Source organism: Triticum dicoccoides, chromosome 3A (genome assembly GCF_002162155.2).
Source record: "Triticum dicoccoides isolate Atlit2015 ecotype Zavitan chromosome 3A, WEW_v2.0, whole genome shotgun sequence".
Classification (NCBI taxonomy): domain Eukaryota; kingdom Viridiplantae; phylum Streptophyta; class Magnoliopsida; order Poales; family Poaceae; genus Triticum; species Triticum dicoccoides.
In genome coordinates this window covers 419506932-419522826 of record NC_041384.1, presented here as the reverse complement: position 1 = coordinate 419522826, position 15895 = coordinate 419506932, and the positions used below count along the sequence as shown (strand labels likewise).

General features: G+C 48.6%; 2 protein-coding genes across 3 annotated transcripts; one reads left to right on the top strand and one right to left on the bottom strand.

The window, feature by feature from the left end:
- The first annotated feature begins 6445 nt into the window (after positions 1 to 6445).
- Positions 6446 to 8173, top strand: LOC119268378 (acyl transferase 5-like). Of its 2 annotated transcripts, XM_037549996.1 has the most exons (3): positions 6446 to 6947; positions 7072 to 7960; positions 8049 to 8173. In XM_037549996.1, the coding sequence occupies exons 1-2, from the start codon at positions 6522 to 6524 to the stop codon at positions 7912 to 7914; spliced, it is 1269 nt and encodes a 422-aa protein (XP_037405893.1). In that variant the 5' UTR covers positions 6446 to 6521; the 3' UTR covers positions 7915 to 7960; positions 8049 to 8173. The 2 variants fall into 2 exon arrangements, with proteins under 2 accessions (XP_037405893.1, XP_037405892.1); XM_037549995.1 differs by having other exon boundaries at positions 6447 to 6947; positions 7072 to 8171.
- Positions 8174 to 10376: 2203 nt separating this feature from the next.
- On the bottom strand, positions 10377 to 15009 carry LOC119268376 (SNF2 domain-containing protein CLASSY 4-like). The gene is made up of 4 exons (XM_037549994.1): positions 13240 to 15009; positions 12825 to 12977; positions 10791 to 12704; positions 10377 to 10703 (listed from the first exon to the last, which is right to left on the bottom strand). Exons 1-3 carry the CDS (start codon positions 14992 to 14994, stop codon positions 10815 to 10817), a joined length of 3798 nt encoding a protein of 1265 aa, XP_037405891.1. The 5' UTR covers positions 14995 to 15009; the 3' UTR covers positions 10377 to 10703; positions 10791 to 10814.
- Between the last annotated feature and the right edge of the window lie 886 nt (positions 15010 to 15895).

Here is a 15895-nt window from a genome sequence, read left to right as displayed (position 1 = left end):
ATTTTTTTAGTGAAATTTGAGAATAGAAGAGTCAAAACTCTACGTCAAGATGCCTTACCAGAGTGATGAGGGGACTGGGGAGTAAAAAGAATTCCTAAACTCTCCGATATATAATTCCTAGATGACTCAAAACATTTTTTAGACTCAACTCGGCTGCTAGTTCGATCAAGCAATGGGGCTCCTAAGGTCGGGGAAGGCTCTGATACCAACTTGTCACGCCCTCGATGCGGCTATATCTCCTACGTGTCGAAGCACGACTTAGAGGCATAACCACATTGAAAGCAATGTCGCAAGTAAGGCAATCTTCACAACATCCCATGTAATATAGATAATAAAAGGGGAAGGTAACATAGTTGGCTTACACTCGCCATGTCAAACAAGGTACATAAATAGCATTACATCATCCAATCACTCATGGCCCGACTATGGTGCCAAAATAAAAGATCAACCCAACATGCGACACGGTCCCGATCGCCCCAACTGGGCACCACAACTGATCATCAGGGAAAGACACATAGTAACGGCGTGAGTCTTCGTCGAACTCCCACTTGAGCTCAAGCGCATCATCTGGAACGGAATCATCAGGCCCTGCATCTGGTTTGGAAGTAATCTATGAGCCACAGGGACTCAGCAATCTCGCACCCTCGCGATCAAGACTATTTAAGCTTAATAGGTAAGGCAAGGTAAATATGTGGAGCTGCAGCAAGCGACTAGCATGTATGGTGGCTAACCTATTCGCAAATGAGAGCGAGAAGAGAAGGCAATGCACGAACGAATAACTAGAGAACAACCTGCGCAAACATTACTCCAACACAGTGTTCACTTCCCGGACTCCACCGAGAAGAGACCATCACGGTAACACACTCAGTTGATTCATTTTAATTAAGTTAAGGTTCAAGTTACTACAACCGGACATTAACAAATTCTCATCTGCCCATAACCGCGGGCACGGCTTACGAAAGTTCAAATCCCTGCAGGGGAGTCCCAACTTAGCCCATGACAATCTCTCACGGTCAACGAAGGATATACCTTCTAGCGGGAAGACCCGATCAGACTCGGAATCCCGGTTACAAGACATTTTGACAAGGTAAAACTAAACCAGCAACACCGCCCGAATGTGCTGACAAATCCCGATAGGAGCTGCACATATCTCGTTCTCAAGGCACACTTAGATAGGTCAAGCTATGAGTAAAACCAACCCTCAAGTTGCCCTGAGGTGGCCCCGCAGGCTGCCTAGTTCGGACCAACACTCAGAGGAGCACTGGCCCGGGGGGGGTTAAATAAGATGACCCTCGGGTTCCGGAAAACCAAGGGAAAAAGAGGCTAGGTGGCGAATGGTAAAACCAAGGTTGGACATTGCTGGAAGAGTTTTAAAACAAGACGAACTGTCAAGGGGTTCCCATTATTACCCAACCGCGTAAGGAACGCAAAATCCGGGAACATAACACCGATATGACAGAAACTAGGGCGGCAAGAGTGGAACAAAACACTAGGCAAGAGGCCGAGCCTTCCACCCTTTACCAAGTATATAGATGCATTAAGATAACAAGATAATATAGTGATATCCCAACAAGTAAATAATGTTCCAACAAGGAACGATCTCCAATCTTCACCTGCAACTAGCAACGCTATAAGAGGGGCTGAGCAAAGCGGTAACATAGCCAATCAACGGTTTGCTAGGACATGGTGGGTTAGAGGTTTGACATGGCAATTTGGGAGGCATGATAAGCAAGTGGTAGGCATCATAGCATAGGCATAGCAAAAGAGCGAGCATCTAGCAAAGCAAAGATAGAAGTGATTTCGAGGGTATGATCATCTTGCCTGCAAAGTTGTCAGAGTTGACTGGATCCTCGAAAGAAAACTCAACGGGCTCCTCGTTAGCGAACTCGTCTCCTGGCTCTACCCAAACAAGACAAACAAGCAAACGGAACACAATCAACCACGTGCAAGCTCAAACAACATGATGCAAACATGATATGATATGCGGGATGCGATATGTGACGCATATGCAAGATTTGACAAGTGATGAATGAACCTGGCCTCAACATGGAAATCCAAGTGTGCCACTGGAAAGGTGAGATGATTTCGCTTGAAAACGATATAAAGAACAACAGAATCGGAGATACGGTTTGGAAATGGCAAACAAAACAAGAATGGCACCGGTCTGCGATAAACAGCAAGTAGCCATCTAAATGCATCAAGATAATTATGCTACAGCACCCAAACATGGCAACAAAATACATGGCAGGGATCCATTCATAATGCTTAACAAAAGATGAACACTGAGCTACGGCCAATTCATCCATTAACAGGTTCAAACAAGCATGGCAAAAGTGCAATGGAAAAAAGATTTCAGACTTAGTGAAATTAACACTTGTCTGGAATTTTAGATCATGTAGCACACTTTGGAGCATGAAAACTAGATGCTACAGGAACTTAACATGGCAAAGTAAAGCATGGCATGAAGCTACTCAAAGATATTAACAAAAGTCCCTTAGTGACCTTGAGCCAAAAGGGATCAGAAAATACAATTGCAAGCATGTGAACATGGCAAAAACATAAACAGATTACGGACTTAGAGAAATTCCAGGACATGACAAAAACAGATTCAACATGGCATCTTTACAAGCTTGATTAACTCACCACAAGGCATGTCATGGCATGGAACAAACTCTAGCATGAAGTAGACATGAAAATGAAGCTAACCATGTGCCAAACCACCTCATAGCATGTTTCAAATAAATCAACCAAAAATGCCAAAACAGCAATATGATGTAAAATGACATGTATGCAAACTTGCTTAAATGCAGAAAATAATGCCACCACTGGATTGGTGGGATTTTTCTATCCCAAAAACATATATAATATGTTGGGGTTGCTGTAGAGAAATCATCACAAGTGCAATAAGTTAGAAACTACCCTAAATGGAATATGATAGAAATGACATTTTCCTTATTTGGAAACATCCAGATATGGACTTGCCCGAAATGGAAAATGAGGACTTTCCATAAATGGAAAACGCGGGGATAAGGGAAAAAAGAAAGAGGAGGGCGCTGAGAGGCTGACTGGTGGGACCCTCCTATCATCCTCACGCATAATATGTTGGGGTTGCTGTAGAGAAATCATCACAAGTGCAATAAGTTAGAAACTGCCCTAAATGGAATATGACAGAAATGACATTTTCCTTATTTGGAAACATCCAGATATGGACTTGCCCGAAATGGAAAATGAGGACTTGCCATAAATGGAAAACGCGGGGATAAGGGAAAAAAGAAAGAGGAGGGCGCTGAGAGGCTGACTGGTGGGACCCTCCTGTCATCCTCACGCATATTGCAAAAAGAAAAAAAAGGGGAATCAAACCGCGCCCGCGGGGGATCAAACCCGGGTCTCCCCGGTGTGGGCATGCGTGGTCAACCACTGCGCTAAGGAGGGCGGGTGTGTATGGAGTGGGCGCCTGGTTCCTTTTGAACCAGAGCCAGAAGGCTGAGCCTTTGCCATGACAACACAGAGAATCACCGGCGCCGGCAGAGACAAGCTAGACAGCGACGGCTTGCAATGCAGAACCAGGGCGGGCGTGCGGAAAGGGGTATGGATGTGTGTGTGTTCATGCGGACCAACTGCGGGGTGTGCGCGCGAGAGATCTCTCGAGGATGAGCTCGTGCTCGTCTCGGGTATGGCGGCGGCAAGGCTGGGCGAGGCTGCTGCTCCTCGTGTTCGAGTGCACGCGTGAAGGATGGGGCGTGAGGCGACTGCATCTAGGCGGGAACCGGAGCGCGGGGACGCACGGGCGTGCTGCAGCAAAAACACAACAAAACTACAAACTTCGCCGGAGCATCGGGAGCACATCAAAGACATGGATCTACCGAGTCTCACGGGGCCCTATATGCCATGGAAAGAAAGGGGTAGACGGGAACGAGCCGTAGACGACGCGATGGAGCTCTGAACTTGGCGGGGCTGCTGTCCGCTAAGAAGAGGAAGAAAATGGCTGAGGGAGTCAATCTGGAAGCCTCGTGATCACATGCGGCATGGAAGCAGACGTAGGGGAACTTGGCGTTCCTCTCCACGGTGGTAGAGGGGGTCGGAGGCACGGCGTAGACGGCTACTCCGAGCTCGAGCTCAAGCTCGGCCGGAGCATGGTGGGCAGGGCGACGTCATGGCGTGGCTAGCCTTACCTGGTGGTGGCGAGGGAAGACGAGGGCCTGGATGGACAGAGGAGAGACCGGGGTAGGGTTTGGACATGCTTTAAAGGGGCTAGGGGCGTCGGACGGCCGTCAAATCAACCGGGGCGTCGACGTGGACATGCTGGATGCGTGCCGTACAGGAGGTTGACGACGTCTCTGTACGCGTGGGCTGACTGGGCCGGAAGAGGTAAGTGGGCTGGCTAGCTAGAGGGAAAAAGGCCCAGGTGGCTGCACTAGGGGGGGGGCTCTCCCCTTTTTCTTAACTCTGTAAATTTAAATTCACAGCTGTAGAAAAGGAAAAGTCAAGGGAGGTTTGAGAGGTATATGGTAGAAACAAAAATATCCCCGAGCTCTTGGAAATATGCTCTATTTAATAAAATTGGTTTGGACTATTTTAGTGGTAGAAAAATGAAGCAAGTTTGAATAAAATTCAAACTTGATGCATTTTTGAACCCAACCAAAACAATTCTAAAAGAGGTGAAAATTGACAGAGGGGTTCTGGACATGTAGCAAGATTTATAGGGAGAAGATGAACATTTGTGGAGGAGGGCAAGATGGCACTTGCAAAAAGAAAGAGAAAAGAAGGAGAGGTGGTGATGCATGGAGGTGGTAATGCATGGAACACACATAGAACATGCAACAACATATCATGCATGAATGTCATGGAAAAGCAAGTTGGCATAAGCCCAACACAAACATAGATATGCACATGATGCAAACATATGATGAGGGCATAGTGCAACAATGGATGACAAAAAAGATATGACAAAGCAAAGACAAGAAAAGCAAAGACAAACCAAACAAACCCAAAAAGAAACCCACAAAGAGGAAAACCACTTAGAATAGATGAAGAACAAGATGGATATATTGCCAAAATGGGAAGTTTTACATCTGGGGTGTTACAGCGTGGCTCCACCAGCGGCCCTGTACGACCCATCTTCACCAGCAAATATTCAAGATCCTCGCGAGGCGGACGACACAAGACCTCCTCAGGGGCGGCCTCACCAGGGCTGGCTCGCGAGGGGCGGAGAGATCAAGGCAAGGGACACCTCACGAGGTTCCTGTGACGCAAGCCATGACGACTGAAACCAGGCGGGCGCCAGGCGGGCGCAGTATCCTTGTTTCCTCTTTGGTGCTAAAGGGGCAAGTGCAGACGAGGAGTCCCGAGGCATCAGACAAATGTTTCCATATCAGTGCAACACGACCAAGACCAGCAGGACGACAAGACGGAGGTCATCGTGGAGCCCAGGACGGTGTCACCACCAGAGCCCTTGGCAGGCGAAGACCACTTTTGTCCGGATAGCTTGTACTAGTTGTCTCCCTTCAAATTTGGCCGTTGTGGGATCCCTTCCCGCTCAATATTTGGGAAGAGGACCAGGGCCTCTATAAGTAGAACTAGCCACCACCGTAGGAGGGGGATTCCAATCTTCAACCACACAAGCACACCAAGCACAAGAACACCTCTCCTTGCGAGGCTATTCTTCCCTTGTACTTTTGTCCTCAGCCCAAGAGGCAATCCACCACACCACATTGGAGTAGGGTATTACACCATAATGGTGACCCAAACCAGTATAAATCTTGTGTCACATGTTCTTTGGGTTCGTCGAGTTAGGCCCTGAGACCGTAGAGTGCGCGAGCTAGAGTGGGGGAGAGATCTTCGTGCGCACCCGAGTGTTCGAACCTCAAGGGTTTTGTCGGAACCCGAAATCTGACAGGTCTCGACGGTGTCGGAGCTTTAGATCCTTTTACGAAACAGTAGACTAAGTCTTCTAAGATGTAGGAGTGGTGTGTATCCCTCCGATATTTTATTCATATCTTGTTCGGACTTTTGTACATAAACTTCTGCCTTCTATAAAACAACGTATGCCATTGGCGTACTTAAAAAAAAGAGTTAACCACTTTCAAACCAGAAGTGAGCTCGTGCCAGCCACCGAGGCAAATACTGACGGCAACAACCTCAGGCCTCTTTTGGTTCATAGGATAGGATTATCATAGGAATAGAAATTTTGTAGGAAATGAGATGGCATGTATCTCAAATCCTATGAGTAGGAATAAGAAACAAGATGTCATTTGGTTGACACCAAAGGAATTTTTCCATTGAGTCTAGGCTCATTTTTATTTTCCTATGAAATATGGAAGATAGGAACCAATCCTATGTAGAAATAGGAATCTATTCCTATGAACAAAAGGGCTTTAAAGGAAAAAATTCTATAAAAATCCTATCCTCTAAAATTCCTATGAAATTCCTCCAAACAGTCCTCAACCTCCTCCATTCATCATTCCTAGTGGGGAAGCGCCAAAGCAAACAACCAGCGCGCTCCCCCACCAACCCACGAGACCATGGCCGCGCCCACCGTCGCCAAGTCGCCGCCGGAGCTCGTCCCTCCGGCGGGGCCCACCCCGGGCGGCGTGCTCCCGCTCTCCTCTATCGACAAGACCGCCGCCGTCCGCGTCTCGGTCGACTTCATCCAGGTCTTCCCCCCGTCCTCCGACCGGGGCGGCGACGACCAGGTGGCCTCGATGCGCCAAGGGTTCGCGAGGGCGCTGGTGCCCTACTATCCGGTAGCCGGTCGCATCGCGGAGCCCTCCCCGGGCGACCTCGTGGTGGACTGTACCGGCGAGGGCGTCTGGTTCGTGGAGGCCACGGCGAGCTGCTCGCTCGCCGACGTCAACGGCCTCGAGCGCCCGCTGCTCATCCCCAAGGCGGAGCTTATCCCCCGCCCTCCCCCCGAGGAGAAGCTCGAGGACCTCATCCTCATGGCGCAGGTTCGCACGCGATTACTTACTTACACCTCATCTCGATCCAATCCAACGAAAGAGAAACAAGACCCAGACGAGCGACGAATCTACTTAGATTCCTAACTCGGGCGCTGCCGTATTGTATTTGTAGGTCACGAAATTCACCTGCGGTGGATTCGCCGTGGGGATCTGCTTCAGCCACCTGGTGTTCGACGGGCAGGGCGCCGCGCAGTTCCTGCAAGCGGCAGGCGAGCTGGCCCGGGGGTTCCCGGCGCCATCAGTGGCTCCCGTGTGGGACCGCGAAACGATCCCGGACCCACCCAAGCTGCCGCGCGGTCCGCCGCCGTCATTCACGGCGTTCAGCTTCGTGACACAGGTGGTCGAGATCTCGCCGGAGAGCATCCTGCGAATCAAGGACGAGTTCAAGGCCGCCACGGGGGAGACCTGCTCCACCTTCGACGCGGTGACGGCCGTGGTCTTCAAGTGCCGTGCGCTGGCGGTGGAGCTCGCCGACGCCGCTGAAGTCCGCCTTGGCTTCGCCGCCAGCACGCGGCACCTCCTTCAGGGCGTGCTGCCGTCAGTGGATGGCTACTATGGCAACTGCGTGTACCCGGTCGGGATCACCCGGAGCAGCAAGACCATCCGGGAGGCGCCACTGCCCGAAGTGGTCGGCGTAATGCGAGAGGCCAAGGAGGCGCTTAAGGTGAGGTTCACGGACTGGATGCACGGCGGCGCCAAGGATGACCACTACAACGTGCCGCTGGATTACGGCACCGTGACGGTGTCGGACTGGAGCCGCGTTGGCTTCAACGAGGTGGACTACGGCTTCGGCGAGCCTGGATATGTGTTCACGCTCAACGACGACGTCAACATCGTTGCGTCGGTGATCTACCTCAAGCCCCCGGCGCCCAAGCGCGGGATCCGGCTCATGCTCCGCTGTGTGGAGGAGCCACACGCCGCTGTGTTCGCCGACGAGCTTGCCAAGTACGCTTAGCTGGATGCTGCTTCTTGGTCATGGCCGAGTACATGTTCTCATACCTGTAACACCTTCTCACTGTACTTTTTCTTCACATTGGTGTGTATGCAATGTTTTCATTTGTTTAGGTCACATTCTGATGCTTTGTGCAGGTATAAATCACACTAGTATCTCTGCCATGTGTTGATTTCTTTTCAATGTGGAACAATTGTAAGCTGTCAGCCACAAGAATGAATAAAATTCAGTTTATGGTGGGGCAATTCCATTCATGATTTCATATGCTTACCAAATTATTTTAATTTGGAGCCATACTTTGATGGAAGTTATGGAAGTCAGTAGTTTTTCAGGAGTTTCCTGTTTCTGGTCTCATTGCCTATATGTTGATTGATGATTCATAGGTTTTAACATATGAAAACTCAAATCCAATTCTTTTGTGCGTCGCATTCACAAACACAAATAATCCAGAATTTTTTGAGGCTACCTATATGTTTCACACTGGTCAGTTGAGTAAGATTAAATATTTCTCTGAGGGGAGGAGTGCATGGAGAATCCTAGATCAGATGGTGCTGGAGAAAAATTGCAACAGATTCAAGATGGTCCTGTCCAACCAAATTAATCCACCAATGCGTTATGCGTCGTATGAGATGGACTCACGGCTCATCTGCCCAGCTATCTGTCACTATTCACCATCCAGGTATTCACCTTTATCTTCTTCACCGAAGTATTGACATACTCGTTTATAAAAATATATTGATATGAAAGTTTTCAAGGCTAATCTGTTGATAGCATTATCCTGCCAGAGGACATGTTCAGTTTTTAGAATGTTTGACGATGCAGAACGGCAACTGTTGGAACTGGAGTATATAGTAACAAAACAAATATAGGTAGAAATCTTCATTCAAGATACTTATTACTTTTTGCTGCCCTAACTCTGGCACAGTCCGGTGCCTTTCTACACGCCAAATTACAAAGTTGTTACTTCTTCCTCATTTTTGATCAAAAGGCAGCAGTGCAGCTTGTCAATTGTCCTGATTTAAAGCTGGAATAAGAAGTACTCCCTTCGTCCCAAAATAAGTGACTCAAGTTTGTACTAACTTTGTACTAAAACTAGTACAAATTGAGTCACTTATTTTGGGACGGAGGGAGTATATAGACCAGGTAGCTAGCCGGCAGAGTAAACCAGAGCAAACAGAAAACAACCTGAAAATGTACAGTGATAGAAATAATTGTAGTCTTAAGATTGAGTCAATCTACTAAATCTTATGCAACAAAAAGGCAACATTATCACAGCTTTCATGACTGAATTGACATCCTGGAGAGAGGAAATTGACACTAAAATCTTCCTTTACAGAAAATAATACAGAAAATTAAACAATCTTCCATAATATAGTGATAACAAAAAAACATTTAAATTATTTTTGTACTAGTTTAAGTAATTTGTATAAAGCTTTTATTTTTCCAACTGATTGTTGCATGTTACTCAATAGTTATCATGTCAATTAGTTGAGATCCCATGAAATTGCAGTTCAAACCTGAAGACAGGTGACCACGACAAACTTGCATTCTAGCAGTTGAAGTACTGCCTCCTTTCCGGTTTATAGGGTTCAATTCGAAAATCTCACCAACCAAGGTAGATGGTGAGTGGTGAAACAATTTTTGTAGTTTGCAAAACCACTCAATTAATGCGCTTGTTTTCTTAAAAAAATTATGTTTACCAATGCATTAATTGCAATGCATGCATGCATAAAGTACATGCATTGGTCAATTTTCTCTTAATACTTGCATGCAATGATTTATTGCACCTTGAAATCTGAACATGTGATGGGGAACAACCAAATTGAGACTTATAAAATGAGAAAACTAAAATTTTGAGATAAGCCCTATAAACCGGAAAGGAGGGAGTATATCATAAAAAATCGAAATAAACTCCAATACAATTACAGTTCAAATCTGAAGACGGACCACGACAAACTAACATTCCAGCAGTTGAAGTATATTGTACAAATTCAAAATAAACTCAAGTCAATTTAAATCATGCATATGTTTCTTGCTTTCAGGATAGGATTCTCTTGACTTATGGTGCTAACCTGATAACATAGTTGAATGGAAAAGTCACCTGGCATGTTTGGTAGTTTGGCATGGTAGGGCTCTTAAGCTATGTCATAGTAGTATCTAGTAAAAAGGTAGAACTACCTTGGGACCAAAGCAAGCAATGTGGGACAGTAACTAATACAAACTAGTAAACGCGCACGTGCAACGCACGTTAATATTCAGGCAATATATTAATTGCACGTGTTGCACATTAATATTTAAGCAATATATTAATTGCATGTGTATATTATGTATGCTATTATTTGTATGTTAATTCTGTGATTAGTGCAATATTTGGTATGATATTAATTACACGTTAAACACGTTGAACGCTCGACATTGGAGCAGTCTAGGTTGTTAGATTGACTTAGTTTGATGGTCGAGATCAGTTGGATCTGCCTCTTTGGATCTTTTTATATTGGTATAGATAAACTTATATAGTTCACTACCAGGCAAATAATATCGGAAATACCAAGTCTTACAGAAAGCAAGAAAGGAGAGAAAGGGAAAGAAACGAGTTCGACACACTAATGGGAAACCCGCTGTTCCTCGTCAATTAAGAGACAAACTAAGGGACGAAAACCCACTGGTACCCTACAATACACCACCACAAGAGTTCTAGGAGCAGCTATTCCACAGGGGCAGCAAGATGCCAGTTATTATTTGGAGACTCTGAAGATTCCGATATCGATGGAATGTAGAATCATCAGACCTCCCTGTCCACACACAACATAAAAAAATAGGTTAGCACCGTTGCATAAAATGTCAATTAGCACATTCTAATCTCAGAAGCTTCCACTTACAAGATTGAGCTGTAATTTCTGCAGTCAATGGGAAGGGAGAATCTGCACAAACATGTCTTTGAGTTCTTCACGTGCAGCCATTTTTTCCAAAATCCTATCATTGGATATCAGTTCTGGTGACAGATTGCTCCCAGTAGGTTGCGGTTCATTTGAAAACAGTAATTTGGACATGTGATCCTTGGTAGCTTGTCTGTCATATTTGACCTTCTCCTTTGTTCCTTCTGCAATCAGGTTGTATGTGTACACAATCTTCTCCTGGCCGATTCTATAGGCTCGGCCAATCGCCTGCCGTCCAACAGAAGGATTCCAGACGACATCAAGGAGAACCACACGCGATGCACCGACCAGTGTTATTCCTTCACAGCAGGCCTTGGTTGATGCAAGCATCACCTTAGCCTCACTGTTCATGTCGTTGAAGGCTTCCATCAAGGCTTCGCGCTGTTTAACACGCACATTTCCACTCATGAGTAGGATCTCCTTGCCTTCTGTCCAGTCTAGCTCTGTGGTAAGCTGGTCCATGATCAGGGCCAGTGGCTCAAGGTACTGACTGAACACCAGCACTCTTTCTTTCAGTGCTTCGCAAAGACGGATGATCTCGAAAACAAACCATGTCTTCACTCCTTTGCATGGGTTCAGCCGCACGCTCTTCATCTTGTCCACAACAGAGGCTTCTGTGTCTGACAGCTTTGTGCTTGTGACGAGGAATGGGTGTATGGACGCAAGAGATATCTTGTATTCTGCGTCAAGAAAACCCTTCCCTGCACTTTCCTCCATCATTGCGATGATTTCCTTCTGACGAGGAAGAGGGTTCAGGATCACAACAGATTCTCTCAATCCTGGAAGAGACTTCTGAAGAATGTCACCATTATGGATGTGCACAAAAGGGCCCAGCTTTTCCCGGATTTCAGTGATGTGTTCATCCGTGATGTTACTTATCCTTAATGAACTCCAGAATTCTTTGCCTTCATCCTCCTCCACATAAGGCGCTGCTCTTGATTGGCTGGTGGAAGCAACTCCTTTCTTGCTGAGTCTTGTACAAGCAAAATCTTTGGCAAACTTGGGCTTAACCAGGCACAAGATGTTGTACAGCTCTAGGAAGTTGTTCTGGAATGGAGTCCCTGACAGGATTATCCGCTTTTCGGTGCTGACCTCTGCGAGAACTTTCCAAATGAGGCTCTTCTTGTTCCTTGGTGTGTGCCCCTCGTCGAGGACCAGCAAGCCGGGCTTCTCAAGAAGCAGGTTCCTCTGCATTTCTCCATCCTTGCCTTCGCCCTTGGCAAGATTCCTGTAGAGCGAATAGCTTAGACCGATGATGCTGCTCCCTTCATACCATGATGCAAGCTTCAGCATCATCTTGGATTTCTGGCTCAGTTTCTTCATGGCCAGCTTCTGGCCCAGACCATGATCCTTGGAGACCAGTTTCTGGATGGTCTTGTCTTGATCCCACTGGATCTCACTGGAACTGAGGACATGGAATGGGAGCTTGACATTCCATTTACTGAACTCCTGCTCCCATGTAGCCAGCATACCCCTGGGGGCAATGATAACTGGCCTGCAGTGCGGGAAGAGCTCCAGGTAAGACTGCACGAATGTGATTGCTAGCCTGGTCTTGCCGGTACCCGGGGCATGAGAGATCACACAGCCACTTGTGGTGTCAGTGTTCATGGTGTGCCTCAGCTGCTCAATGTCGATCCCTCCTGCGAGTTTTCTCCACATGAACTCGAACCCTTCCCGCTGGTGTGGGAACATGTCTTCCCGTACCCCAGGAATGAGATCCCAGACGACGCCAGTTTTGTCACTTCCCAGTGCCACGTTGCTTGCCCCTTCATAACCAACTGATTTCAGGATGTCATCAACGAACATGTCAAGCCTATCATGCTCCGCTGCTGGCTCCCTATCCGTCGATTCCTTGGCCTGTTGAATCGAAGAGGTCAGGGAAAAGAGAAACAAGGTGCCTATTGATGCTCTCTATTTCTAGAAAAGTCAATGGAAACACGTACTGACATACACATGCTGAAGCCAAATTGTGCTTACCATGGATGGAAATACGTGTCTAATTTCGATTTCGATGTAATCACATTTTCGGCATCGAATGCCGATTTGATCATCATGAAAGAGATCATGCTTCCCTCGCTTGCAAAAAGTCCCTCCATGTGCAGGAATTTCATGCTCATCGCTCTCTGCGTCCTGAATGAAAAGACAAAGGGATCACTAGCTTGTTTGTAAAACTGAAACGAAAGTGTTATACAGTATCCAGGGAAAAGAAATTTTCATCTTTTTCACATTTGTAGGAACCTAAAACAAGGCCACAAATTGCTAGAAAAATTAAACGTAACTGGTCCAAACCAAAAATTGTAGTAGCACAATTGGACAATTAATTCACAGGAGGAACAGATTATTTAGTTAGTTACCTCCATTTCCAGAAAAATAAATAAAATTAGTTAGTTACCTTGTGGCAAGTGTGAGAAGAAACCTTGTTGGATTCGGCCTCCAAGTCCAAGGCCAAGTCACGTTGTGCCCACAGGTCGTCCAGAGCAGTCTTCTCCGGCACCACCTTATCTACAACCCCGAAGGAGAACACCAGAGGAAACGGATCGCCTCCCTGCTCTGGTGCAGGAACAGGGGCGTCCAGAGGAGCAGAGGCGTTCTGAAGAGTGGTCTCGATTCCCTCGAAAATGGAGTAGAGCAGATCGTCGTAAGTCTCTTGGTCTCGCCCGTCCTGCCGCCTCGGAGGAACCAGGGAGCTCTTCTTGAAGGTGACATCGCCCTGCTGCTCCCATCCCTCTGCGGGGAAGTCCTTGCCCTTGCGGCCGGCCGCCTGCCGGCAGGACGCCGCTCCTTCTTTCTTTGCCCTCCGGGAAGCTCCCTGCTCATCAGCCTCATCGCCGCCGTCAGCAGCAGCATCATCTTCTTCCATGCGCTGCTTCTCCCTTCTCGCGGCAGCCATTCCGCCGGGTTCCTCAAAGTCTTCATCGGTGTGGGCAGCGTTTTGTCCTCGGCGCCGCCTCGTCGCCGATCTGCCGTCTTCGTCAGAGTCATCATCGGCGTTTTGTCCTCGGCGCCGTGGGCGCCTTATCCCCGTCCTGCCATGTCCGCGCCCGCCCTCGTCACTGGACGACCGCGCTGGATGAGGCGGTGGTTTGTCTTTGTCGTCCTCCTCTGCCTCCGAGCTGGACTGCGAGGGCGTGTCGACGCAGTACGGCTTTCTGCGGGTGGCTTGCCGGAGCAGCTTCGCGTCGGGGCATCTCCGCTTTGACCGCAGCCGCGACGCGACGGTGCCGCCGGGAGAGGCGGTGTCCGCCATCTTGGTGATGTACCACCCTTCAAACTTGCGCTTGAGGAAGATCTCGCCGCCCGGCCGCGGCCCCGTGTACCGACCGGCGAGCCTGGCATCGCTAAGCACGCGACGGCCCGGTTCTTCCTCTGCCTCAGGTTCCTCGGAATCTTCTTCCGATTCCTCCGATTCTTCCTCTTCTTCCTGCTCCCATTCATCTTCCTCTTTATCTTCCTCTTCCTCCTCTTTATCTTCTTCCTCATGCGCGTCCTCTGCACCGTCCTTATCCTCTGGATCCGGCATCCCCACCTCCTCCTCCCCCTCCTCCTCGCCATCGTCAGAGGCACCCTCTCGCCGACTCGTCTCAATTCCGTTGCTCGTTCCATCGGGGCCGCCGCTGCTCGTACTCTCGTCAGACCTTCGGGCCTCCTCCTCCTCCTCGCTTGACAAGAGGAGAGAGGGCCAGTCGATGTCATCGACAGGCTCCTTCTTGACAGGTCCCCCGGTCTCGCCGACATCTTTTTCTTCTCCGTCGTCGTCGGAGATCTCGATGATCTCGGCGGGATGGCCGCCGGTGCCCAGTGCATCCGCCCGCTGCGAAGAGGACGAGGGCGCGAGCGGGTTTCGCAACAAATCCCCGGCGCTTTCCGCCTCGACGCGCTGGCTCCCGACCGTGGCGACCTCCGGCACGCGGTCGTCGTCGATCTCGATGATCTCGGCGGGCTTGGCGCCGGTGGCCGGTGCAGCCACCGGCTGCGAAGAGGACGAGGGCGCGAGCGGGTTTGGCACCAAATCCTGGGCGCTTTCCGCCTCGACGCGCTGGCTCCCGGCCGCGGCGACCTCCGGCGCGTGGTGGCCGTCGTCGTCGTCGATGATCAGGCGGCGGGGCCTGCGGCCGGGGAGGTCGCCGGGCGACGGCGTGGTCGGCATCTCGTCGCGGCGGTGGAAACGGCAGGGGAGAGGACGAGGGTTTTTGGGAGTGTCCCAGCTAGTGTAGCCGTGCGAGTGTGAGGTGTGGGTCGGTTGGCTGGCTAAAATGAGCTAAAATTGGGCGCGCGAGGGGAAGAGGTGGAAACGTGAAAGGGTTCGGGTGATGGGCGCTGCGTGGGGTCCCGGCGGTCAGCGGAGTAGCCCTTCATTTTGAGGAAAAGAGCCACAGTAGCACGTCGCTGCCTGTTTGCCTCATAGCATGATCTTGTGGCAAGGTAGGCTCATGCCACCCACCAGCCCAGAGCCATCGCTTTGAAATGACCACTCCAGCAATAATGGAACACCCTCCGGTTCCAATTTTACCTGCAACAATGCCAATGCCAATGCAGGCACCTGGTAAAACTTGGCACCTGCGCCCTTGCTTTTACTTTACACACATATAAATCACGATTATGGAAGTTGCCCCGTTAATTTTGGATTTATATCAACATAACGCTCATCCATTAATTTTGGATTTATCGACGTAATATTCCTCCATTATTACTCATAACATATATCTTACCTGTTATCAATGAATATATCGGATTTATCGGCATAACGTTCCTCCATTACTTTTGAATTTATCGACATAGCGTTCCTCCATTATTACTCATAGCAAATATCTTACATGTTGTCGATGAATCATGACTACTCTTATGGTTCATGTGAAATAACAACGAGTCACACAACCAAGAGCTCAACCAATGCAGTTGGCCTAAGCACGAGTTTGCACATGCACATTGTTCTTCAACCTGGCCATACAGCAAGGAGGTGTGAGTATCACACATCTTAGTCATATGTTGGTGTCCTTGTACCTTCAGTAGCATTGTAGGACCAAATTTTCTATACATGTGGTAGGATT